Source organism: Archocentrus centrarchus, chromosome 19, assembly GCF_007364275.1.
Source record: "Archocentrus centrarchus isolate MPI-CPG fArcCen1 chromosome 19, fArcCen1, whole genome shotgun sequence".
Lineage (NCBI taxonomy): Eukaryota > Metazoa > Chordata > Actinopteri > Cichliformes > Cichlidae > Archocentrus > Archocentrus centrarchus.
In genome coordinates, this window is record NC_044364.1 from 14,561,823 (window position 1) to 14,587,930 (window position 26,108).

The window sequence follows — 26,108 nt, forward strand, 5'->3', positions numbered from 1 at the left end:
CTGTGAGTACTGAATACCAGTAATGTCAAGACATTATTACAGACTTTTCACCATTTTTAGTCTTAATAAAATAAATAATCTTCTAAGTATTGCCTTGACTTTACTATAAATCAGACCTGCAGATTTGGTGGAAATTGGCAAAGTGCATTATCTGGTCATCACATACCCTAGATCTTTAGTATATACAAAAGGAATCTCTACATAATTCATTCACAAGCTTTTCTCTGAATCTAAATCTATCACAATTTAGCGCAGTGACAGGAAACAATCCCTGGATCCACTTTCCAGAGAGATGGTTTCCCTGAGCAGATCTCAGATCTGAGTAGTCTGAGACATTCAACTCCTCCATGGGGAGTTCTGCGTTGGTGTGGTTGTGTTTCTGCTCATGATTGGACGATTAACCAACCATACTCTATTTCATGCACAGTTTTATACACATAGATGCTCAAGGGGCACTTTAAAGAGAGATTACTGAGTTGCTCCTCAAGCTGAAAGGCATTGTTAGCAGCAGTCCTCAAGTGTTTATCTGGATCATTTCTCATGCTCTTTACATACAACCCCAATTCCAATGAAGATGGGACGTTGTGTAAAACATAAGTAAAAACAGAAAACTATGATTTGCAAATCCTTTTCAATACACTACAAAGACAAGATATTTAATGTTCAAATGGATAAAATTTGTTGGGTTTTTTTTGCAAATTTTCCCTCATTTTGAATTTGAGGCCTGCAACATGTTCCAAAAGAGTTGGGACTGGGGCATGTTTACCACTGTGTTACATCACCTTTCCTTTTAACAACACTCAATAAGCGTTTGGGAACTGAGGGCACTAATTGTGTAATCTTTGTAGGTGGAATTCTTTCCCATTCTTGCTTGATGTACAACTTCAGTTGCTCAACGCTCCGGGGTCTGCGCTGGCATATTTTGCACTTAATGTGCCACACATTTTCAATGGGAGACAGGTCTAGACTGCAGGCAGACCAGTCTAGTACCCACACTCTTTTTCTACGAAGCCACGCTGTTGTAACACGTGCAGAATGTGGCTTGGCATTTGTCTTGCTGAAATAAACAGGGACATCCCTGAAAAAGACATTGCTTGGATGGCAGAATATGTCGCTCCAAAACCTGTATGTATTAATGGTGCCTTCACAGATGTGCAAGTTACTCATGCCATGGCCACTAGCCCACCCCCATACCACCAGAGATGCTGGCTTTTGAGCTGATAACAATCCGGACAGTCCTTTTCCTCTTTGGCCCTGAGGACACGCCGTCCATGATTTCCAAAAACAATTTGGAAATGTGGACTCGTCAGACCACAGCACACTTTTTCCACTTTGCATCAGGCCGTCTCAGATGAGCTTAGGCCCAGAGAAGCCAGTGACATTAAATATCTTGTCTTTGTAGTGTATTCAATTGAATTTAGGTTGACAAGATTTGCAAATCATAGTATTCTGTTTTTATTTATGTTTTACACAATGTTCCAACTTCACTGGAATTGGGGTTGTATATTTATATATCAAATGCATTCTTGAGTCATATTCCTAGATGTCCCCTCAGAGGCCAAATTCTTTGGGGAGCTGTTGTCACCAAAGGCAAACTGGAAAAGGGCAGACCTTGTTAAACACCATATCAGCGGTTCAATTAGAGACCTCCTTAGATTCAGGTGTCAGCAGAATTAGAAAATGGAAATCAGATTCAGTCAAGCAATTTTCGCTGTCAGTGGTTATAAGCTGACAGAACAATTAATCAACACAAGCATGTTGTGGAGGAAATTTTCATCATGAAGTCATCAGTTGCCATCAGTGCCTCAATGCCAACGCATCAAAGCTCACAGATACAACTGCAAGTTTGTTTAGTCTGAGCCACCTCCCTCACCCTGTTTCCAGCGGCTGGAAATGCATCTGGTGCCATCTAGAGGCTGAACTTCCAAACATACTGCATGTAATATAAGAGCACAGAGTGATGCATTTTCACTTAGGAGATATTCATATTTTGGAAAGATTCTCATGCAAACCCATCACTTTTGACATTCTGGAGCAACCTACCTGCTATATCCATATCATATATAACCCCATGTTGTTATATTTAAGAATATTTAAGAGTACATGAATTCCCTGAACAGTCCTGAGTCCATTAATGGCAGTTTTATTTCCCTCTCATCAAATGCCCAAATGCCTTAGTTCTAATCTAAGCAAAGTTGATAAAAAAAAATAATTTTTCAGTATTGTCTGAGTGTTTTTTAAAATTAAATTTAATAAATTTTTGAAGATGAGCTCAATTCATACCAACCAAACCCCACTGGAAATAGTACTCATTTTAGCCGCTAGGTGTCATCTTACAGTTCATACTGGTTGTGCCACTGACCTCTCTTTCCTACTGTTGTTGGGTGCATGCTTGCGATGCGTTCATGTGCTTTTATATACTCTAAATCTCTAAAAAAAAAAAAAAAAAAAAGAAAGAAAAGGTGATTAAAACAAGGTTTGTTGGACTTAATTCAGGAAAATCTCGAGTTTTAAATTGAAATTACAACGAAAAACACAATATGATAAAATTAGTTTTTGTTAATTAAAATAAACTCTGCATACATAGTTTTAATCGCCGATTTTGTTTAAGATATGTTATTTTTATGTTTACATATTTTAGCAATCAAAGGTATACACTGATATTTAAGACATTTAAGAGTCAAAGGAGCTTTCCTTCACATTTCTTATAGGGTTTGAAAATCTGTCACCATTTTAAGGACTAAAAGGATCAGAGTATGGAAATAATTAGATTTCAAATAGACCTTGAAGGCAGCACTGCACTGTGGCTCACATGCATGCTGCTGGCCGCTAGCATTTCCACAACATGACATCATGCTGGCTTTCTGTGTAGTTTAGCATGCCGCAATAAGGATAACATAACAGTTTGCTTTCGTGTGATGTTATTAATTTAGTAGAATTAGCCAAGATGGTGAAGGAGCAGTTCAGAGAGACAGATGTGGCCAAAAAAATGTGAGTATAACCAAGGGAGGAATCCTGCTAGCTTTGCTAGCTCGCCAGTTAGCCACACAAATTGTTTAGGTTGTTAATGTAAAAAGAGTACGGAATTGCCAGATAATATATTTGTACTCGTGTTGCCTAACTTTGGCAGTGAGCTGAAATTCTTGGTGAACGCATTTAAGAAGTGTGACGGCTGAGCAAATATGGTTTTTGGAATCTGCATATTGGCAATTAAAGATTTCACTCTGCTACTGTCACCCTGTGAGCATGCGTCAGCTAGTAGTTCAATAAGTACAAGATTTTTAGAATAAATGTATCTGCTAAGCTCTGCCATATGCTGGAAAAAAGAGGGCGGTGAGAAGTTTACATACAGTCATCATGGGTGTCAGTGTCAATAATTTTTGATCATTTATTTGTGCTGTTCTTTTTTTTCCACTCATTGGATTGTACTCAGAATAACGGGAAAGCAAAGGGAACTCAGTGAAGATCTGAGAAGGAGAATGGCAGATTTACACAAGTTAGGAAAGTCTCTTGCAGCTATTTCTACTGCAGATTCCAAAAACATCAGTTCTTGGAATTGTACATAAGTACAAGTTATTCAGATGTGTCACCACTTTGCCAAGGCCTGGAAGAAGACCCCAAACTGTCACCCTCAGATGGTGTGAAATTGGTTAGGCTGTTCAGGAACAACGAAGGTTCAAGCCTGCCATGAACTGGAAACTGCAGGAACACCAGTGTTACTGTCCACAGTGAAGCGAGTTTTGGACTGAGTGGGTGCCAACCAAGAAAGAAGCCCCCGCTCATGAACCTTCAAGCTCGACTGAAATTTGCAGCTGCCCAGCAGGCAAACTCAGAACTTCTGGATGGCCTTCCCAAAGCGCTGACCTCAACCTCATGGAAAATTTGTGTAAAGTGCTTAAAAGCTGGGTCTGTGACAGGAAAGCACCCATGGACTCTACCAATTCTGGAAGGAAGAGTGGTCAAATATCCAGCCAGAATTATGTCAGAAGCTTGTTGATTACTACCAAAAGTGTCCAGTGGAGGTGTACTATGCTAGGGGACATTGAACCAAATATTAGTGTGTGTGTGTGTGTGTGTGTGTGTGTGGGGGGGGGGGGGGGGGGGGTGTATTTGTACATTTGAGTGTGTATGGAAACTTTTGACCACAACTGTACCTACTGTGCCACAAGTGTATGGTTTGGTCAAGCAGTCCTGCTGATATGTTGCCTCTTGTTATCAACTGGAGATACTAACCCCAAGATTTTCTTTGCTTTTCGCTTTGTACTTGTTTACAGAAGCCACATCTGCTTTGGCATGAAATCTGCTGAGCAGATGCGTCAGCAGGCTCACATCCAGGTGGTCAGTAAAAACCTGTACAGCCAGGACACCAAACACACTCCACTGCCCTATGGTGTGTTGGACCACCGTATGGTATGGCATGGAAGATTTTTTACTTGTGTTTGCAATCACACTTGGCACATACAGTACAGGGCATGTCCATAAAAATGTCAAACGTGATTGGAGAGAGAAAAGTGAAACGTGTCACTACATTGCTAAGTTACCTCTTATGTGAAAGTTGATTTAAAATATATATTTAGACTTGATCCATTTATAGGGTACTCATTAAAATACTTGGAAAGTCCACATTTAAAACCTGAAAGTGTTATTGTGGGATGTTTCAAAACTTAAAACTTTTGTGACTTTTTTAAAATTCATTTTATGATGCAACTCAATTTACTTTGTATCATTCCTCAACTGATAAAACTTCATTTAAATATTGAAGGTTACTCAGTGTATTCAGGTCTCACTGTCCCACAGCCTAATTATTTGTTGAGTATTCTTGATGATAACTAGCCACAGAGTGATCAGATTTTCTAATCTTTGTTCCCTTCATAATGCTGTAATTCAAGCTCTGCAAAAAAAGGACTAATTTCATGCATTTTCTGCATCACCAAATGAATTATGTTGTAATATGTATATTAATTAGTCAGCCTTATTTATTTGATCTGCAGGGCACCAGTGAGAAAGACAGACCGTGTTTGACATGTGGGAAGAATCTGGCAGATTGTTTAGGACATTATGGCTATCTGGATCTTGAGCTGCCTTGCTTTCATGTTGGCTATTTCAAAGCCACCATAGGAATCTTACAGGTAAATTCAGTCTTTTCACTTGTGTTGCTTACCTTTTGTTAAGCGTATGTGGTGTGTATTGACTAAATATCTAACAAATTTACATACTGTTGCAAGAGTGCACTTTTAAGGAAGGCACGGTACATTTGAAAACGATAATTTGGCGAGATTTTAACGGACACAGGGATCATCATCAGGATCCTGTTGCACATCATGTAATGATTAAAGAAGGTCCCTCCATTTCCTTTAGGTGTCACTAGAGTGTCAAAATAAAACTGGTGTAATATTTGTGAATTTGAGAATTTGTGTGTGCTTCAGTTAAATCTTTCCTAAAAAGTAAATGTTTGTATAAATCAGTAAAATAAACTAACCTGCAGTATTTTTCCTGCTTTGTATGCTGTAAATTTATCAAGTTATAGATTGCTGTATTCCTAAATGTTAAAGCTGTATCCATATGTAATACCTTTTCATAATTTAAGATTTTGTGAGGAGATGGTAATTGAGTTCCCTCATTCTGATGGAGTGTTGCGCTGTGTATCCAGATGATTTGTAAGACATGTTCAAGGATAATGCTGACAAAAGAGGAGAAGCTGCAGTTCATGGATTACTTGAAACGGCCTAACCTGGCCTATCTCCAGAAACGGGGGCTGAAGAAGAAGATCTCGGATAAATGCCGCAAAAGGACAGTCTGCCTCAATTGTTCCGCTTTCAACGGTGAGAAGAGATGTTTCCATTTCAACGCTCACTTTTAAAAGCCACCATCATTTGATTGAAAAAGCCAAGCAGTGTGTGTCTTTTTACTCTTCAGGGCCCGTCAAAAAGTGTGGCCTACTGAAGATCATCCATGAGAAGTATAAAACAACCAAGAAAGTGGTGGATGCTTTTGTGTCAGATTTCTTGCAGTCCTTTGATACCGCCATCGAACACAACAAACTGGTAGAGCCACTGCTGACCAGAGCACAGGTGAGCTTTTTTTTTTTTTACTGCTGCTTTAAATGTAGTCATATAGCAATAGATGGGTCTGATTTTTAAAAGGCACCGAAAAGTAGGGCTAATTTGGAATTATCTATTAAAAAACAATTATTTTAGAAGTAGGGGATATGTGGAGTAAAGTCATATGTGGAGTAAAGTCGTAGTTGTATTCTTTGAACTCGGGCATACAAATAAATATTATTGTAGATTTATACCTAGGTAGAAGCTTACAGCAGTCCTGTATCTTGCCTTGATTTTCCCAATTCCTTTTCCAGGAAAACCTGAACCCTCTGGTGGCGCTGAACCTGTTTAAGAGGATTCCTCAAGACGATATCCCTCTGCTGCTGATGAACCCTGAGGCAGGGAAACCTGCAGACCTCATCATCACTCGCCTCCTTGTGCCTCCCCTTTGTATCCGACCATCTGTGGTCAGCGACCTGAAGTCAGGCACCAATGAAGACGACCTTACAATGAAGCTAACAGAGATAATCTTCCTTAATGATGTCATCAAAAAGGTATCTTTCATCTGTACAGGGTAACAGCAGGGGCATTTAAAATCTGGGTGGGTGAGAGAACTATCTTCAAACCTCATTTAGTACATTAGTATTGTAAGTTGCAATGGTCAGTCAGCATAAAAAAAGTCTGTCGGCAGTACAGTTAAATAATGTCCTGTTTTCATGGAGATATCCCACTCTAACAAATTCTTATCATCCAGCATCGGATGACTGGAGCAAAAACCCAGATGATCATGGAGGATTGGGACTTCCTCCAGCTGCAGTGTGCCCTTTATATTAACAGTGAACTTTCTGGAATCCCTCTCAATATGGCTCCTAAAAAATGGACTAGAGGCTTTGTGCAGAGACTCAAGGGAAAGCAAGGTATAGTGTGTAATAGAATCTAGGCTAATTTAGTAACATTTAATCTTTTTTTGGCACTTGTTCACACATCACATTGACAAATGAGAAGTTTGGATACCCCGATGACTAATTTTATCTATGGTGACTCAGGGCGATTCAGAGGAAACCTCTCTGGGAAAAGAGTGGACTTCTCTGGCAGAACTGTAATTTCTCCAGACCCAAACCTGAGGATCGATGAGGTGGCTGTGCCTGTGCATGTGGCCAAAATCCTGACATACCCAGAGAGGGTAAGACTTGCTCCACGACTAGCAAAAATGACACTAAACAGCCGTTTTGATGTCAGTACTTAAGTTAATTTGGCTTATCTTAAGGTAAACAAAGCCAATCTGGAGTTAATGAGGAAACTGGTCCGCAATGGTCCTGATGTTCATCCTGGAGCCAACTTCATACAGAACAGACACACTCAGATGAAAAGGTGAGGCTTATATCTTTCTATTTATTTATTAAAGCGAACTTTGTCGTATACGCTCTGTTTTTAAAAAATCTAAATATTTTTTATTGGTCTGTACAGCTGAGGTTCGTTATGTTTTAATCTAATGATATTGCTCATTGGGCACACATGGAATTGAAATGGTCTAAAACTAACCATTTCCATTTATTTAAACACTCAACACAGTTAAAAAGAAATAATCTAATTTAATATGATTAAAATATGATTAAAATTTAATATATTGTGAGAAAGAACAGATGCTGGATTTAAAGTTTTGGCTTATAAACTGCTCAACAAGATTCAAGGTCTGTATCTTCCAAATCCTCTTATCATATCCTTTAACGACCTGAGGCATAAATTGAATCTGAATTTAAAAAAAGCTTTAATTTGATAACTGCAGCTGAGACGTTTTCCTCTATTTTTTGGTTTGATTTGATATATTTATTCTTGGTGGGGGAAAAAAAAAAAAAGAAGTGCTTACCTGCTGTTCTTGTTTGTCAGGTTTTTAAAATATGGAAATCGTGAAAAGATTGCCCAGGAACTGAGGTTTGGCGATGTGGTGGAAAGGCACCTAATAGATGGAGACGTCGTCCTCTTTAATCGACAGCCCTCTCTGCACAAACTGAGCATCATGGCTCACATTGTAAGTTAGGTTTTGACCTAAATATTTGGTAAACACCTATTCTAACCATAGTTTGTCTGTCCATATAGAGATTTAATGTGTCACTCTTTTATTGAAAATGATAACTAAAGCACGACAAAAGTGTTTGTCGCAGGCTTCTTTTTCATTTGGTGTGCAAACAAACTTCTTAACATTCCTCTTTGTTTTGAGCATGATTCTTTAACTGCATAAGACCTAAGTTTACTTGTCATTATTACTTACTCCTTTGCTTAAACTCAGTGCTGGGTTCAAAAGTTGATGCTTCATGTCTGTGCTTTGTGATCCACGCACACCTAGAAGTTTTTATAGGTGGTGGAAAACAGGCGAACTCAAAAGAATCTGTTTGTGCTTCGATGTTCCCTTTATAACTGAACAAAAATAATTAGATGATTTATGACCAATATCAGTGACAGATTGGAACAAAACAAATGATCACATACAGTACCAGGCAAGTTAGGACACACCTTCTCATTCAATGTTTTTTTTTTTTTTTTCTACTTTGTAGATCCATACTGAAGTCATCCAGACTATGAAGGAACACATAAGGACTCATGTAGTAAACCTAAGTGTTAAACAGACCAGAATATGTTTTATGTTTTCGAGCTTTCAAAGTAGGCACTTCTTGCTTAGATGATATCTTTGCACATCTTGGCATTTTCTCAGTCAGATTTATGAGTCACCTGGAATGTCTTTCAGTTAACAGCTGTACCCTGTCAAGAGTTAATTTCTTGAATTTCTTGCCCTCTTAATCTGTTTGAGACCATCAGTTGTGAAGAGGCAGAGATGGTATACAGTGAATAGCCCTATTTGAGTAATGTTCTAATCCATATTATGGCAAGAACGGCTCAACTAAGTAAAGCAATACAGGAGTCCATCAGTACTTTAAGAAATGAAGGTCAGTCAATCTGAAAAATTTCAAGAACTTTGAAAGTATCTTCAAGTGCAGTCACAAAGACTATCAAACATTATGATGAAACCGGCTCTCATCAGGACCGCCACAGGAAAGGAAGACCAAGAGTTACCTCTATTCCACAGGATAAGTTCATCAGTTACCAGCCTCAGAAACCGCAAGTTAACAGCACCCCAGATAAGAGCCCACCTAAATGCTTTACACAGTTCAAGTAGCACACACATCTCAACATCAACTGTTCAGACTGCATGAATCTGGACTTTATGGTTGAATTGCTGCAAAGAAGCCACAGGAAGAACAACAAAAGGAAGAGAATGGCTTGGGCCAAGGAACCCAAATTTGAGATTTTTGGTTCCAAACACCGTGTCTTTGTAAGATGCAGAAAAGATGAGTGAGTGGTTTTTACATGTGTAGTTCCCACCATGAAGTATGAAGGAGGAAGTGTGATGGGGGTGCTTTGCTGGTGATACTGTTGGCCATTTATTCAAAATCCAAGGCACACTTAACCAGCATGGCTACCACAGCATTCTGCAGTGACATGCAATCCCATCTAGTGGGACCATCACTTGTTTTTAAACAGGACAATGACCCCAAACCCACCGCCAGACTATGTAAGGGCTATTTAACCAAGAAAGAGGGTGATGGAGTGCTGCGTCAGATGACCTGGCCTCCACAATCACCTGATCAAAACCCAATTGAGATGCTTTGGGATGAGCTGGACCGCAGAGTGAAGGCAAAGCAGCCGACAGGTGCTCAGCACCTCTGGGAACTCCTTCAAGACCATTTCAGGTGATTACCTCATGAAGCTGATTCAGAGAATGAAGAAGTGAAGAGTGTTCAAAGCAAAAGGTGTCTACTCTGAAGAATCTTAAACATATTCTGGTTTGTTTAACACTTTAAAGTTTACTACATGATTCCTTGTGTGCTTCTTCATAGTCTGGATGACTTCAGTATTAATTTACAAAGTAAGGAAAAAATAAAAACATTGAAAAAGAAGGTGTGTCCAAACTTTTACTGGTACTATATATTATCTGAGCTTTCTTCTGTTGCAGTAAATCAAACAAAATGAGTCATTGTTCCAGAGTTTAATTGTTGTTAATGTAACATTTAGTTATTTTTATCTTGCCTAATGAAAAGTATACGTTTAGTTACATCTTTTCATATGACACTTCTCAAACTCGCACACAGGCCAGGGTCAAACCTCACAGGACATTTCGCTTTAATGAGTGTGTATGCACCCCATACAACGCCGACTTTGATGGGGATGAAATGAATCTCCATCTACCTCAGACTGAAGAAGCTAAAGCTGAGGCCCTTGTCCTCATGGGGGTATGTATCATTATACTACATGGTGTTTATACAGTGCACACATGGTGTTTATACAGCACACAGTGGCCAGTGAGTGTAACCAGTATAGTTCCTGTAGAGAAAGCTCTCTGCAGGAATGGTATTTTTAGGAAATTGCAGGTTGACAACTTATTATCTTTTCCTCCAGACCAAAGCTAATCTTGTCACTCCAAGAAATGGCGAACCTCTGATTGCTGCTATTCAGGACTTTCTGACAGGTCAGTGCAGTGATGTGTGGCTACCCAGTCATAGATGTTTCTGTATGATATAAGGAGCTCCGGTACTTGGAGTTGCACTCAAAGCATCATATACTCATATATAGATGTTTAATGTGTAGAAATTTTATTCCATTAAAAAAAGCATTGGAAAAATCTGGGTGTATTTACATTAAATGAAAATGTTTACAATGTCTACCCATTGTGGGTACACTTTAGTAATATTTGAAGGGCACCTGTATTTAATTTCCTCTAACTTAATATATTTGTACTGCCTAGGCGCTTACCTCTTGACGCTGAAGGACACCTTCTTTGACAGATCAAAAGCCTGCCAAATAGTAGCATCCATCCTTGTGGGTAAAGATGAAAGAGTCAGGATCTCTCTCCCTCGCCCGGCCATAATGAAGGTATTCCACACTGCTGAGTGGGTTACATAACTCCATATTTGTGACCCGGCACTAATATTCTACTCTGTATCCATCAGCCCATCGCCCTGTGGACAGGGAAGCAGATCTTCAGCCTAATCCTGAAGCCAAGTAAGGAATGTCCAGTCAGAGCCAACCTGCGGACCAAGGGCAAACAGTACTGTGGCAAGGGAGAGGATCTTTGTCACAATGATTCCTGTGAGTTTCTCAAGTAATGATGTCCTCCTAACAAAAAAAAACCTGTAAAATGTTTTGTTGTACTACATCTCACATAATGACAAACATGTCTTTACAGCGACAAAGTTTCAGGAAGAGGCTTTAAAGTTTGATTGTGATCAAAATGAAATGTTTTTGATGGATTACAGTAGACAAAAGCTTCCATGAACATAGTATATTTTTAGTGCCATTTATTTGTCAGCAAGTATCTTGATAAATTTAATAAAACCTGTTAGAGCAGTAAAGCATAGACAAAAAGCTGAATATCCTCTCAGAAAGGCATCAGGTGTCTCGAGGCGCTGTTTTATTCACCTTATTGGTGTTTCTATTCTGGACCTAATAGGATCGCTGTTTGTCCCTTTCTTGTGTCATATCCCCAGTTGTGGTGATTCACAACAGTGAGCTGATGTGTGGTAGCATGGACAAGGGCACCTTGGGATCTGGCTCCAAGAATAACATTTTCTACATCCTGCTGAGGGACTGGGGACAGCTGGAGGCTGCCAACGCCATGTCTCGCTTGGCAAGGCTTGCTCCTGTGTATCTCTGTAGGTGGTCTACAAGACATGAAAAACTTATTTTTAGGTCTCATATGCCAAGATGTCTTCTAGTAGCTTAGTGCATATTGGAACATTTAAAATGATAAACATTTATACAGGCTGGTTAACCTAAAGTAATGCAGTTTTTTTTCCCTTTCAGCCAACAGGGGGTTCTCTATTGGAATTGGTGATGTTACACCAGGGCAGGGTCTGCTGAAGGCTAAACAGGACCTATTGGATGATGGCTACCAGAAGTGCGACGAATACATTGAAGCTTTGCAGACGGGCAAGTTGCAGCAGCAGCCAGGCTGCACAGCAGAAGAAACCCTGGAGGTGGGCATGAAACATCTGGATCCTTGCTGAAACGTCTCATCACCACATCAAATTAAATCTTTTTCATTTAAATGTTATATGTGCAAACGATACCTTCCCACCACTTACTGAACGTCATACCAGCGATGAGCCATTCAGTTCAGTTCAATTCAAGTTGCCTCAAGGCACTTTGTTCTGCAAGGTAAAGATCCTGCAGTATTCATGAGAAAACAATCAGATGACCCCCAGTGAGCTAGGACTTTGCAACAGTGGCAAGGAAGATTGCCCTTTCAGCTGGAAGAAACCTCCTCCAGCCTGGTTTTGTCAGAGGTTTTGTTTGCAACAAAGTTAAGTTAACAGATTGACCATCTCCTAAGTGTGGCGGTTCCATCATTTTCTCCCAGGGTTGTATGACTTTGTGAAAAAAAATGAGCATCAGTTATGCAGTTTAAATTTTAAACCCTCAAAAATTTATATTGGCATTGCCAGTAGGTTCAAAACTTTTGTTTTGATTTCTGAACAAACGGACTTTTCCATATTTCTTTTTTTCCAACATTTCCCGTCTGTCCTCACTGTCTATCCAATCAAAGCCACAAATGCTCCAAAATTGGTCAAGCTCTGAAATTGACTTGACGGTAGGCTGCACACTGGCTACATCTGACTTTTTTTTTCTTTTTTTTTATACACAAAATAAGGTCTACACTGACAGCCAGCCATCATATCGCAAAGATTTCCAATGATGATCAATCCAATCATTGGGGCTTTCACAGCCAGTGAAAGAGCAATAGGTTTGATTGTGCCGGGGTAGTTGTTGGAGAGTACAGCACTAAATCATCCAGCAGTTTCTGTGGAAAAAAACAATATTGTTGATAGTTAGTAATTATAGGCTCAGAAAGTTTCTTATTGAAGATATTAAAGAAAAGATAATGTGAAGTGAATGCTTCCCAGTGTTTTATATTTTGTATAGGAGAAGAAAAAAGTGTACATGTTGGTGTGTCAGCTTTCAAGGTAATTTTTTGTGTGTGTTTGTCTAAAGGCTCTCATCCTGAAAGAGCTGTCTGTCATCAGAGACCGAGCCGGCAGTGCCTGTCTAAGGGAGCTGGACAAAAGCAACAGCCCTCTGATTATGGCTCTTTGTGGGTCCAAAGGTAAGCTAATGGGAAAACAAACACAACTAATCATAATCATAAAATCTTAATGTAAATGATCAATGAAGGTGTTAACCTGTCTGCATGCAGCAGAGGGAAAAGAGCTCTGAGACACAGAGTGGCTTCTTCTTGTTCATACAGTATTTACATGCAAGGATGTTTTTTCAGCCCTTTGTAATGATAAATCAAATGGCTTTACAGATTTAAAAAAAAAGATAACTGTGAGACAGGAACCAAAATAGCCTGATTATGTAATCAGATAATACCATGACCATCACATTTTATCAGGCTTATTAGCACTAAGAGCCTTACACACTTAGGGACTCAGAGGACACAGAAAGCAATTGTAGAAGTTATCCAGTTATGTGCATATTAAGATAAAAAATGTGGACTCATCACTGCCAGGACAAGAAAACATCCTAACTGAAAGGAAATAAATAGGAGATAAAATGTCCTCCATTCATACGCACTCTGAGCCTGATGGTTACTGTCAGGCTCAGAGACTAAGCTCAATAATTCTGGAAAATGTTGGCAGTGTCTATCGGCTAAAGCATTGTAGTGGGGAAAGCTGGGCAGACACTTGCAGTTTTATTAAACATGTGCGATGTGTTAACGGACACTGCAATTTAAATTTCAGATTTAATTGCCTCACTGCGCAGCCAGACTCTCCAACTGTTCTCGCTTCACAGATCAGCTAACAAACCACAAAGTGGAGCTCTCACTGAGCATAAATCCCAGATCCAAGGACACTTGTCCTTTTCTGGTTCTAGTTAAGTTTTTTTCCCCCCTCACTAGATGGCTGTTTAAAGCAAAGTCCAAGATATTAGGTGGTGCAGAGACAAGCATGGAAATAATGAGACGCTCTGCAATCAAGTAAAATATTGTAAATGTATGCTTTGAGCGTGTAGTTGGAAAAAAAAAACAATTCAGTATTCAGAAGCTTCCAAGTCTAAATAAAAGTATTCAGGACAGCCCTAATCTTTAAAGTTTGATTATTTTAATTGCATTAACTTATATTATGTAGATAAATAAGGTGAATGTATAATGGATGTAGTTCTTGTTTTGCATAACAAACAGTCCAAAACTCAGTTGTCTTGGTAGCCTGATAATAAAGAGTGTTTCTAGTCTTCAAGAATGATCAAGCTGTTGGCAGCTCTTCTGCTCAGATGTTAAGTGCTAAATTGGCTACTTTGTTTTGTTTCTTCTATTTTCATTTTTCTTCCTTTTTTATTTGTGTAGTGTGTTTAATCTCTTCATCTGACTCCTCTGTATAATGCAGGATCCTTCATTAATATATCTCAGATGATCGCCTGTGTGGGCCAGCAGGCCATAAGCGGCTCTCGAGTACCTGATGGTTTTGAGAATCGCTCCCTGCCTCACTTTGAAAAACACTCAAAAGTAAGATCTTATTTATTTTACTTGTGTTGCTGTATATTTTCTAAAGCACCACATATATTGTAGGCTGAATTTGTTTGTTGGGATATATTAGTTAGTTAATTGTTGGTGCTTTGTGCTTGTAACTGGTAATGACAGGCTTCTTCTCTTTGTATTTAATTATCATCAACTTTGGTGTTTGCTTATAGGCCCGACTGTCTCATCCAAGTCTCTGACGGGTTTTATTTGTTAATACCGCTTCTTTATGCTAACCATGCATCTAGTGCTCAAAAAGCATTAATGAATTCTAGTCTCATCATGATTAATCTCTTTGTTTCTTTTTTTCTGGGATATTGACACTGAAATTGGGTTTGTGGAGCACTCAAAAGCTTGCTTAATAGCTCGATGATGCTTTCTCTACAGCTGCCTGCTGCTAAAGGCTTTGTGGCCGACAGCTTCTATTCTGGTTTGACGCCCACAGAGTTCTTCTTCCACACCATGGCTGGTCGAGAGGGTCTGGTGGACACTGCGGTGAAAACTGCAGAGACTGGGTATATGCAGGTAATGCCTTTTCTGCCTTTTTCTATCACACAGTTCCCTTCTGACAACTACTGCTGGCATCGAATGGCTGAATAAAACCACATGCAGTATTTTTTAAGTTTTTAAAAAAAAAACAAAAAAAAAAAACGTTCTTTAGTTTGTCTCCACTAGACTATAGTGTGCATTGTTGGGTGTACTATTTTGAAGGTATAAAATGTTTTTTTGTTTTGTTTTTTGTGTGTGTAACACAAGCTGATACTGCCTGTTTTACTTTGTTTTATATATTAATCCATTGGAACATGTGGAAAAAAAAAATTAAACGGTTATCACACATTCTCTGACCTCCTTAAAGCCCTAATCATATTAAATCAAAAATGACAAATTAAAATGACTATAATTAATTGATTAGCTGATCTGTCCGACTTTGAATATTAACTACTGTGAAGTCTGAAATCTGGAACAGTTTTATTCGAGTTAGTCAGGGTTGATTAATCAGTTACCGGGACTGTGTCTACGCTTACAGGACAGTGCAGTGTTGATGCAATGTGTCCGCTGCATGTGTCACTATAAGAGTGTTTTGTGTTTTTTCTCTTTATTTGGATAGAGGCGTCTGGTGAAGTCCCTGGAGGATTTGTGCTCACAGTATGACCTCACAGTACGCAGCTCCACAGGAGACATCATCCAGTTCATTTACGGTGGTGATGGCCTGGACCCCGCTGCAATGGAAGGCAAGGATGAGCCGCTGGAGTTTAAGAGAGTCCTGGACAACATTCGGGTGAGTCGAATCAGAACTTGACTGCTTGATGGCTGATGTTTCTGGTCTTAATAAGTTTTAGCTGGAAAATGCAAGTTAATATTTAACTTGCATTTTTGTATTGTTTAGTCTTCTATGCCCATATCTCATCTTTCACAAAGAGTGAATATCTATAAATATAGTTTGTCTTTGAAGAGAGCTCCCTGTGTCCATTAAAAAATTAGTTTATTTCAATGAATAATAAAATGAAAGGACTGAAAAGTAATTTACCCTGAATAAACAAGGATGGAAAATCTAATTTATCCTTGTTTATCTTGTTTATCAGTCTTCCTTGCTGGTGGTTAAGCTAAAAGGTTTAGTGCAGAATAAAAAAGGAAGGGCTGTCCTAGCTCTAGATGGCACCTGATATTTTAAGATTAAGATTAAGATTAAGATAGTGTTTATTTGTCACATGCACAGTTATACACAGTACAATGCACAGTGAAATGTATTTTGTACCTGCAACCATATATACACACACATATAAATAAGAAGAATAAAAATAAAAAAAGTAATTCACACTATACACTATACTCTATATACTATACACTATACACACTTTTATAAATATGTGTTAATGATTTCATGCATTTATATAAACAGTGATATAATTTATTTATTGTTACCTTGTATTGTTTACAAAAGCATTGCTTTTAGTGTTCTCTGGTTTCATTTCAGTCTGAAGTGTCCAACAGCTCAGACTTAATGCACACCAGGTACCTTCACTCAGCCCAAACCCATAAAGACCAAAACTCTGCTCAGAGAGACCTGATTGGCACTGATTTCACAGCTGAGCACAGTTGTATAAGTTAAAAATAGTTTTCAAAGCTATCATAAACAAAACTTTACCTGGTATAAAATGAGTAGCCTTTTCTTCTGTTCCTGGACTTGACACATTTACTGATCCTCCTTGGTAAGAACATTGCTAAAATACATTCAGATTTTCTCTTATTCATGCTTGCTGATTGAAAAAGTGCGTGACGAATATACTTATGATTTTAGCTTGAAAGTTAATTTGCTGTCTCGCTGACGAATGTCAGATGGAACTGTTTTAGAATCAGCTTTGGATATTTGTTGCATCCAGCTAAATAAAGATTGATTCCTTGACCTTTTGAACCATCAAATACAATTGATCTTATCTTTGCTACAGCTGTCAACATTACCATCACTTTATTGTAGCAATGAGCATGATTTTTGAATATTCAGTCTTTAAGTTCTGTGATTCTGTGATCTTCTGTGATTAACATGTTTACAACAACAAATCTTACCCATCTAGAGTTTAAGGGGATGGCCCCTTTGTTTTACAGGTGTGCTGATACAGAGAGCTGCCACCAGTAACTGCCTGCTAGGCCTCTCCTTAGCTAATGTAAATCCCTGATCTAGCTAGCTTTAGCTATAAAGTTGGGACTCCACCCTCTAAACTTGGTAACTTTGGGGTTCAAGAACCCAACATGGTGGCAGCCAAAGTGTAAATTCTGTGACTTCAAAATGGGTCCACAAACCAGTGTGTGATGGTACAGTGGCTACATCCCTCTTTTATATACAGTCTGTTGTATAGACAAAAATAACAAGGGTTAGCTGTGTCTCCAAAACAAATGTGCTTTCACTGAAAAAGCCACGTTTTATGGTTTGCAGTACTGGCTCTGTTCAGCAGTGCTGAAGCTGTTTAAATGTTTATTTAAATGTTGGTGCTTTTGAAAAAGAAATGACAGTTTTTGTGTTTTTTTTTTTTTTTTGTTTTTTTTGGTTTGTTTGTTTCTTTTCTTTTCTACCTCCCACTGCAGGAAGTCTGTTTTAGAGCAGGCAGCTCTTTAGTAAAGAAACTCTTGTGAAAAACAAATAGCTCTTTATTAATAACTAATAAAGAATAGATGTTTGATTTATATGTTCAAAGCATTGGCTGCACTGGGGCAAAATGTATATAGTAAATTTTCATGTTCACTTTGAAGTATTTTCCACTGCTATTAATATCAGCTATCGTGAGCCTTTAACTACTGAGCTTCTGATCCTCTCTGTTCCTCCCAGGCGGTCTACACGTGTCCAGATGAGCCTGCACTCAGTCAGAATGAGCTGGTTCTCACTGCAGACGCTATCATGAAAAGAGCTGACTTCTTATGCTGCAGAGACAGCTTCTTGGAGGTAAACCTATCACAGTATTTGGCTGACAAAGTTGTATAGATTTTGTTAATTAAGAAAATAACTTATTAGAAGTCCCATAATACATGATTTTTTTTTTTTTTGTACATTTTGGTAGTTATAGTGCTGAATGAAAGCTTATTGTGGCATTACAGAATTCATTTTGAGTGATAGAAACTGATTTACAAATAAGGCATAATGGTTTTTAGATGTTTACCTAATGAGCAGAAAATAATTCCCCAAACAGAAAACCTCAAAGAGAAAATGCATAAATGTAATTTTTTTTTTTTTTTTTTTTTTTTTAAGAGGGGACACTAGGGGTGAGTGATATAGCATCAAAATTATGTCACAGTACTTCAAGAAAATGTATAATAATGATATTTCTGATGATATAGAAAAAAATAACATTCCACTGATGCTTGCAGGAAGCAGCATTTATAATTTATAAGTCCAAGTAAATGAAGGTCATTTTCCATCCTCCTTTTCCAATGAGTTCCTGTCACTGATGATGGACTGCCTAATTCAAAGTGTGAATCTATTGAAACAAGGTGCCAGCACCAGCATCATTATAGTGCAATAATAGTGACACAGCATAAGTCAAATGTAAGCACAGATGTATGTAGCTGGTGTTTTTCCTGGGAATTTCAAGCAAAAGTAAACCATGACTTTAGTTTAACTGTAACTAAAGTAACTTAACCCTGTGACTCGTCAGGATGTGCATAATACATGTGCATAAACCAATAAAATTGAACAATATTTTCTGCCTTTTTTCTTGGTTTGCAAGAACCAGTTGCTTAAAACCCTGCTTTTTCACCGTGTAACTGGAGCTTCCATCCATTGTTCCCTCTTCCTGCCATATGACGTTCAACTAGCGATGGTTCCTATGACACATGATGGAGTCCTTTGTTTACATTTGGGTCACACTTTACTAGCTGCTAGTATCTCCTCCGTGTAGTCTCGCTGTACTCAACAGTGTGTTTTTCATCAAGCGATGAAACAAATTGGTTTCCACCTTTAGTGGGAACAGTTGAGTTGCATATGTTGCATATGTCACCTGCCTGTAGTGAGCTAAGTCTTGCGACTTGATTAAAAATTCAAAATAAGCAACAGCAGCAACAAATTGTGTTTTTCAGTTAGGGTATGAGAGGTGAAGATTATGATTTTCAGTAAGTTATAACCCAGATCAGGTCTGTGGTTCAAAAGAAAGACTGAATGCTTGTCCTTCTGAGTCTGTGCTTTGAGGAAGATAGTTGGTATGACTCAGGTGAGTTTAAGCAGTTCGAGCATAATGGATCGATTTTTGTCTATAATAAAGTTTGTTGATAAAACATCGGTTTATTTTCTAGGCCATATAAACAGTTGCATCTGTTCTGGTTAATTGTGCAAATAGAAATGTATTTATACTCCTGTGGTTATGGTGCACTGCTACCACATACTAATTAACACAAAACAGTGGATTCAGAGTTTTATCCTTGAGCTCACTGGGTCTTCAGTAGCTCTTGACAGTATCATTGTAACATGTTAAAAAAAGAAATACAAATGAATATTGAAGGTAATTAGCCTTCCTTTTATTAAAATGGTTGTCATGGATATAGTTGTTTTTTTTTTTTTTTTTTTTTTAAATGCAGCGATTTGCTGTAATTGTCTAAATTCAAAGTCAGTTGCATGCGGTTAATTGTCTGAAAGTAATACACGTGAATCTTTCCGTTTTTGTGAAGGAATTAACTGACACAGGCACAGAGAAGTACCTGGAGGTAGAGTCATGCTGTGAATGCTGAGTGGTGTGTCACAGATAATTGGAGCAGATAAATTGAGTAACCTTGCTGATGCTGCTCAGTAATAAAACAACCCTGATATTGTTGTTAGACTAATGCTCCAACGCCTGCTCATTTTAAAGTATTGCTAATGGTTTTTTTTTTGTTTTGTTTTGTTTTGTTTTTTAATAAATAAATAAAAATAAACTTGTCAATGGTTTTACTGGGAGCTTGGAGTCTCCATGCCTAAACTGCTTGTGTTTCTAACAGTTGCATGGCATTCAGATTTGTTGTTGAAAATGAAAGTTTGGAAGTGAAATGAATTCTCGTCTGTCAACTCTAGGAGATAAAGACATTCATCAAGAGTATTTCAGAGAGGATCAAGAAGACCAGAGACAAGTACGGCATCAATGACAATGGCACTAGTGAGGTAAGTGCCACGTGGCGTAGATGTTGTGTTGAATGCAGCAACAAACTTAAGCCTCACTGCATTTGAATCTTAATTGTTAATCTTTCTACCTTGTATTGCAGCCAAAGGTTCTCTATCAGCTGGATCGTGTAACCCCCACCCAGCTAGAGAAGTTTCTTGAAACCTGTAGAGACAAGTACATGAGGTACGAGACTCACATCCAAGTATTTCTCTGAGGCTCATTATCTTTGTTTCTCAACAAAGGAACAACGCCATCCTTCCATCATGTAATCACACAACCAGACCGCACAGCTTTCTGCTCAATGATGCCGATCATTGGTGTTTAATTGTAAAGAATGTCCCTTTACTACATGCGTAGTTCAAAATAGAAGACAATTGAGCAATCAGTTTGTCAGTTCTGATTATGCTGCAAAGTTCCTCAAAGTAGGTAAAGCTGGAGAGGAATGAGCTCATGCAACATATCTGCTGACATTATTGGAAAAGTAGTAGATAAGCACGTTCACTGAAGTTTGCTGAAAGGTTAATATGATTACAGTCCCTTCAGTAGATTCCAGGAATATTCAGTCAAAAGTAGTCACTAACCATGATGGTTACGTTAGCAATAAAGCTAAGAGGGCACCAAAGTCAGTTGGCTTTATGCCAGGGGTGTCAAACTCACAGAACGGGCTAAAATTAGAAACACAGTCTAAGTCACGGGCCAAACAGGATTAACCTTTTTTGCACAGTCTAAAACTGAAAATATTTGAATCAGCAATATGAATTTGAATGGCCAGAATACACCAACTTTTTCCTTAACACAATGAATGAAATATAAAATTATCTTTTGCTTGAAAAATAACATAATGGAAATTGAGAATATTTCAAGCTGATAAAAATTTGCAATTTTTTTTAGATAAAAATTTTCATTTGGCCATTTTTAGGGGTCAGGCTAGCTTAAATATCACTGTAAAAAGTGCTGACTGATGCTTTTATCCACTGATCAAGGTGTCATTTGCAACGTGGGAAAAACGGGTTAGTGCACAGGTCTTAACCTGAGCAGCAGCTGTGGGATTTGTGGTATAAGTGGTGAGAGTGCCATTTAGTGGCAGGCTTTTAATAATAGCCATATGATATTATCTCGTGGGCTGAATAGAATTATATTGCGGGACAGATTTGACTTTGTGTTTGACACATGTGCTTTATGCCTTCAGGCCATCAGAAATAATGCAGTTTTATGGAAGTCTAGCCAATACTGTGGTGGAATGAGTGACTGGCGAGCATTGTTTGAAGTTTAAAATAAAAAATTTAAAAAAGACCGACTTCTTTATTTCCCAAATGATCATTCATCTTTTATGAGAGCTGTTAAAACGGCAGTTTTAGTGTAACTACCTAATTTCACTCATCAGTTTGATGAATACTAACTCAGTTCTGAGACTCTGTGTAATAATTTGTTTTCCTGATAGAGCTCAGATGGAGCCGGGATCAGCAGTTGGGGCGCTTTGTGCCCAGAGCATTGGAGAGCCCGGTACTCAAATGACATTGAAAACCTTTCACTTTGCCGGTGTTGCATCAATGAATATCACTCTAGGAGTGCCTCGCATCAAAGAAATCATCAATGCCTCCAAGAACATCAGGTATGATATTCACTTACAGAGACATTTCATTATATTCCCTCTGTCATTAGAGCTGGGGATGAAAAGATGAATGTGTCTCCCTCTTCAAAGCTGGCTGTCGTCTTTCTCTTGATGTCTTTGAAAAATCACTGAAAATTATTTCTGTAAGATGGATCAAGAACTATTCTATGACCACTCCTTCCTCAGTTGAATGGAAGCACTTCCTGCGTTTGACATTTACTGTCTGACATCAGTGTTGCAGCAATAAAGCTCCCTATTCTACTTTCATTGAGAGAATAAATTTGATCATTTGTCTGAATCCACGGCTTAGAACAGAATTAGAGCAGTTAGCAGAATGAACTCTGCCGGCCCGTGGTGTTTTGTGTCACAGTAATGACTACATTCTAATTTGTTTTGAATAATCTTTTGAAAATCCATTCAGCACCCCTATCATCACAGCTCATTTGGATGTGGAAGATGATGCTGACTTTGCCAGGCTGGTGAAGGGGCGAATTGAGAAGACTCTCCTAGGAGAGGTATTTCAACCTGATATTTTTTTTCCCCTGTTTTTATTAATAAAATCAAAGCTTTTCGATAAAAGGAATGACTGAGGGATGTCAAAAATACAAGCTGTACAGAGCTGTAATGAAGCCAGGTTCTCATTTTGTCTTCTGTAGATCTCTGAGTACATAGAAGAGGTTTTCCTTCCAGATGACTGTTTCATCTTGGTAAAGCTGTCACTGGAGAGAATAAGGCTGCTGCGACTGGAGGTACCACAGCTATATTATTTTTAATACGATTTTGTGTGAACATCTCGGACACTTACACCCCTTTCAACACCTCTAGATTAACTTTAAATTGGTACATCAGGGATCTTATTCTGTACTTTTGTACTAATTCTCATTTTACATGAGCTTGATAATATTGTGCTTGTATAAGAAAGTGATGAGGCCTGGGAACTTGGGGATACTGTTAAAACTGACTGTTCAGTGCCACTTAGACTTCATTGCAGTATCATTTCTAGCTGAGGGAGGACAATTTAGTTTGAGAAGGAAATAACATTCATTTTTATACCTTAAAGGTTGCTGGGGTCTTGGTTAAGGATAAGGAAAAATCAGAATTTAGATTTATATATTCTCCATCTTTGCTTTGTGTATGTGTGGTTACCGATAAGCCTTTATAGCTTAAACAACTGGAACACTGAAGTGTTTGTTCCTCTACCTACTACAATATGATAATTCTGTATTTCTGCCGAGCAGCAGATTGCTGTGACACCTGATTGTCTGTAGGTTGAAGATAAGTGATATTTGTGCTGCGTGGAAAAGAAAACATTGCAAACTTTGCTTTTGATTTCTCTCGTGTCGCTCAGGTAAATGCGGAAACGGTGCGTTACTCCATCTGCATGTCTAAACTGCGAGTCAAACCAGGAGACATCGCTGTACACGGCGAGGCGGTGGTGTGCGTGTCTCCGCGAGAGAACAGCAAAAGCTCCATGTACTATGTGCTGCAGTCACTAAAAGAGGACCTTCCAAAGGTGAGAGTGTGTGAGTGTGTGAGACCTAACCTCTGGCAAATCTGTGCTTAGAAAATACAACTTTCTTTTACTCCATTGTGCTTTCTCCAACTCCTGAGAATACTGTGTGGGTGTGGGGAAGCTGAATGCTTCACTGTTTTCACCCAGCTAGTTGTTAACTAACGAACCTGTGTTGATAAATTTGGACTGTACAGTATTTTTTTGTAACGACAGCCTGAAAGGATTTTGATGAGAGCAGAGAGGGTGAGCTAGAGTAGCTCAGATATTCTTAGCCACAAATCCAAAATGTCTAAAAGTTGAAAGGAAGCGTGAAGAGAGGTCCGTCTGTATTATATGCTGATTTTAAATCCTTGTAAGGCAAATTTGTTCCTGTGTGATACTGAGCTACATAAATTACACTTAAGTGCCTTTTCATGGGCAAAGTGAATAATAGTTTAATTGGTCTGTTCAGTAAACTGTGAATATCACATTGCTGTGAAACTAGAGTGGTTAAAAATATTGTGTGTTCATTTTCAACACTGTATATTTATACTTGTATGAATATACAAGTATCTCCAGTAGATCTCCTAAACTGCATAATGTTTAAATGAAGGAACACCGGTGCACTCCGGGGAGGATAACAGTATTAATCGTATTAATTATTTGCACTGTTCTCAATTCTCATTTGGAAGGTGGTGGTTCAAGGAATACCCGAGGTTGCCCGAGCTGTCATTCACATTGACGAGCAGAGCGGCAAGAACAAGTACAAACTCCTGGTGGAGGGCGACAACCTGAGAGCTGTGATGGCAACACATGGAGTGAATGGAAGTAGGACCACTTCAAACAATACGTATGAGGTATAAGTTTGAGGTGGTCGGTGGGAGTGGGAAGGGTAATGGCAGCTGTTCTGTGGTTTGAATGAGATGGCTGCATATTTGTTCCAGTTCAGCTTCTGTCACACCACTGCAGGTGGTGTACTACAGATGACCTGCTCTGCATCAAGTTTTCATGACACCTGAGCCAGTGAATAAAATGTGTTAATTCACTGTAAGCGAGATGCAGCACATAGCCTGTTAACTAAAGCTAGTGGGACAGTATTTCAGCTCAAATGGGCTCTTATTGCTTTATGTCCATGCTTTTGTCTAACAAGAGAAAGATTGGTCCATGACACAAATGCTGTGTCGGTGACTTCATTGACAGGGAAACAAAAGGCCTCAAAGAGAGCTGGAGGCGGCAGGAAGTTGTTGCTGCAGTTACACTGAATATTCAGCCGTGTCTTTGAAGGCTGGCAGTTTATTATACAGCAATCACTCAAACTGGGCTCCAGGTTTTCTAATACAGCCACCCCCGTGTGTTTTAAAAATAAATAATTTCCGTGGGTCAAAGCTGGTGGCTCAAAAAGCAGCCAGAGGGTTGCCGTTTCAAGCCCCTGTCCTTGGGCAAGACACTTAAACCACATTGCCTAACGGCAGCACCGGTCTCTGGCTGCATGACCGCAGATGCTCATCTCTGGATGAGTGATCTGGAACGATCATTTCATTCTGTACCTTGTGCGCACAATGACAATGAGTTGAATCTGACATCTAAACAAAACCAAACAAAAAAAACCTAACTGTGCAGAAATCTCAAATTTATCAGCTGAGAACAGTTAAATTGGCTGTGGGGACCTTGCATTTTTATTTACAAGGTTTTCTGTGTCCTGACTAGGTTGAGAAGACCTTGGGTATCGAAGCTGCTAGATCCACGATCATAAATGAGATTCAGTACACCATGGTGAACCACGGAATGAGCATTGACCGGCGTCACGTCATGCTTCTTGCAGATCTCATGTCCTATAAGGTAAGAATCCCTGATCTACATACATTATATGCATTGTGTCTCCTTGCAGGGTAACTAGTCTTGTCTTCTGTCCATAAAGGGAGAGATCCTGGGAATCACCAGGTTTGGTTTAGCTAAAATGAAGGAGAGTGTCCTCATGCTCGCTTCCTTTGAGAAGACAGCCGATCATCTTTTTGATGCTGCCTATTTTGGACAGAAGGACTCAGTTTGTGGTAAACTGCTGCTTCATCTACAGAATAAAATCAGTCCTTGTGGCTTGGCCATCCTGTTAACATTCCCTGCATTCCTGTTTCAGGTGTGTCCGAGTGTATCATCATGGGGATTCCAATGAATATTGGAACAGGACTGTTTAAACTGCTGCATAAGGCTGACAGAGATCCCTCTCCAGTCAAAAGGCCTCTCGTCTTTGAGAATCCAGACTTCCATATATCTTTGGTCACATAGCTTTAAAGGGGAAAACAGCAGGGATGTCTCAAGTTTTTTTTTTGTTTTGTTAGATCTTCAACAAATACACAAGTGCCTGTAAATGTGTCATAATTTTCTGTTTGGGGATTTAAAAGAAAATGGGATTGTCAGTTTTTGTGGGACAAAATACTTCATTTCATTTTGCAAAGCTAGTAGCACTTGAGGTAGAATTACTTATTTAAGGATAACGGCAAGACTTTAAATGCATTAAAGTCATAATCTTGCGTTCCTGCTCTCTAACGGCACAGATTACAGTGTGGAAGAACACTGTTATAAACAGGTGTGTTGCAGACTTGAGAAAGATTACCTCTTAGTTATGAAGCACAATGGATTTCTACTTTTGAATAATGTATGAACTGCTTGCATCTCAGCATTGCAGCTTCACTCACTGCAAAGCTCATGTTTTGCTGTTTGATATTTTTTTTTATTGGTATTTGTTTTTGTGCAACAGTCAACGCTGCTGAAGTTCAGTTTA

General features: G+C 38.8%; 1 protein-coding gene across 1 annotated transcript; it reads left to right on the forward strand.

Annotated features, from left to right (window-relative positions):
• Nucleotides 1-2,817: 2,817 nt before the first annotated feature.
• Nucleotides 2,818-26,108, forward strand: polr3a (polymerase (RNA) III (DNA directed) polypeptide A). Its single transcript, XM_030754935.1, has 31 exons — nt 2,818-2,991; nt 4,275-4,410; nt 4,992-5,129; nt 5,651-5,822; nt 5,917-6,071; nt 6,356-6,595; nt 6,796-6,958; nt 7,088-7,224; nt 7,309-7,412; nt 7,929-8,070; nt 10,187-10,327; nt 10,494-10,563; nt 10,840-10,967; nt 11,045-11,183; nt 11,582-11,746; nt 11,898-12,070; nt 13,086-13,197; nt 14,477-14,595; nt 14,995-15,132; nt 15,716-15,886; nt 17,930-18,043; nt 20,138-20,224; nt 20,326-20,408; nt 21,667-21,837; nt 22,259-22,352; nt 22,494-22,586; nt 23,186-23,350; nt 24,022-24,186; nt 25,037-25,168; nt 25,248-25,380; nt 25,464-26,108. Exons 1-31 carry the CDS (start codon nt 2,948-2,950, stop codon nt 25,610-25,612), a joined length of 4,173 nt encoding a protein of 1,390 aa, XP_030610795.1. The 5' UTR covers nt 2,818-2,947; the 3' UTR covers nt 25,613-26,108.

Excerpts from the sequence above, each read along its gene's own strand:
- polr3a (XM_030754935.1), top strand. The coding sequence starts at position 2,948 with ATGGTGAAGGAGCAGTTCAGAGAGACAGATGTGGCCAAAAAAAT. Across the intron at positions 7,225-7,308 it reads TCCTGACATACCCAGAGAGG|GTAAACAAAGCCAATCTGGA; the intron begins GTAAGACTTGCT and ends GCTTATCTTAAG. Across the intron at positions 11,184-11,581 it reads TCTTTGTCACAATGATTCCT|TTGTGGTGATTCACAACAGT; the intron begins GTGAGTTTCTCA and ends TCATATCCCCAG.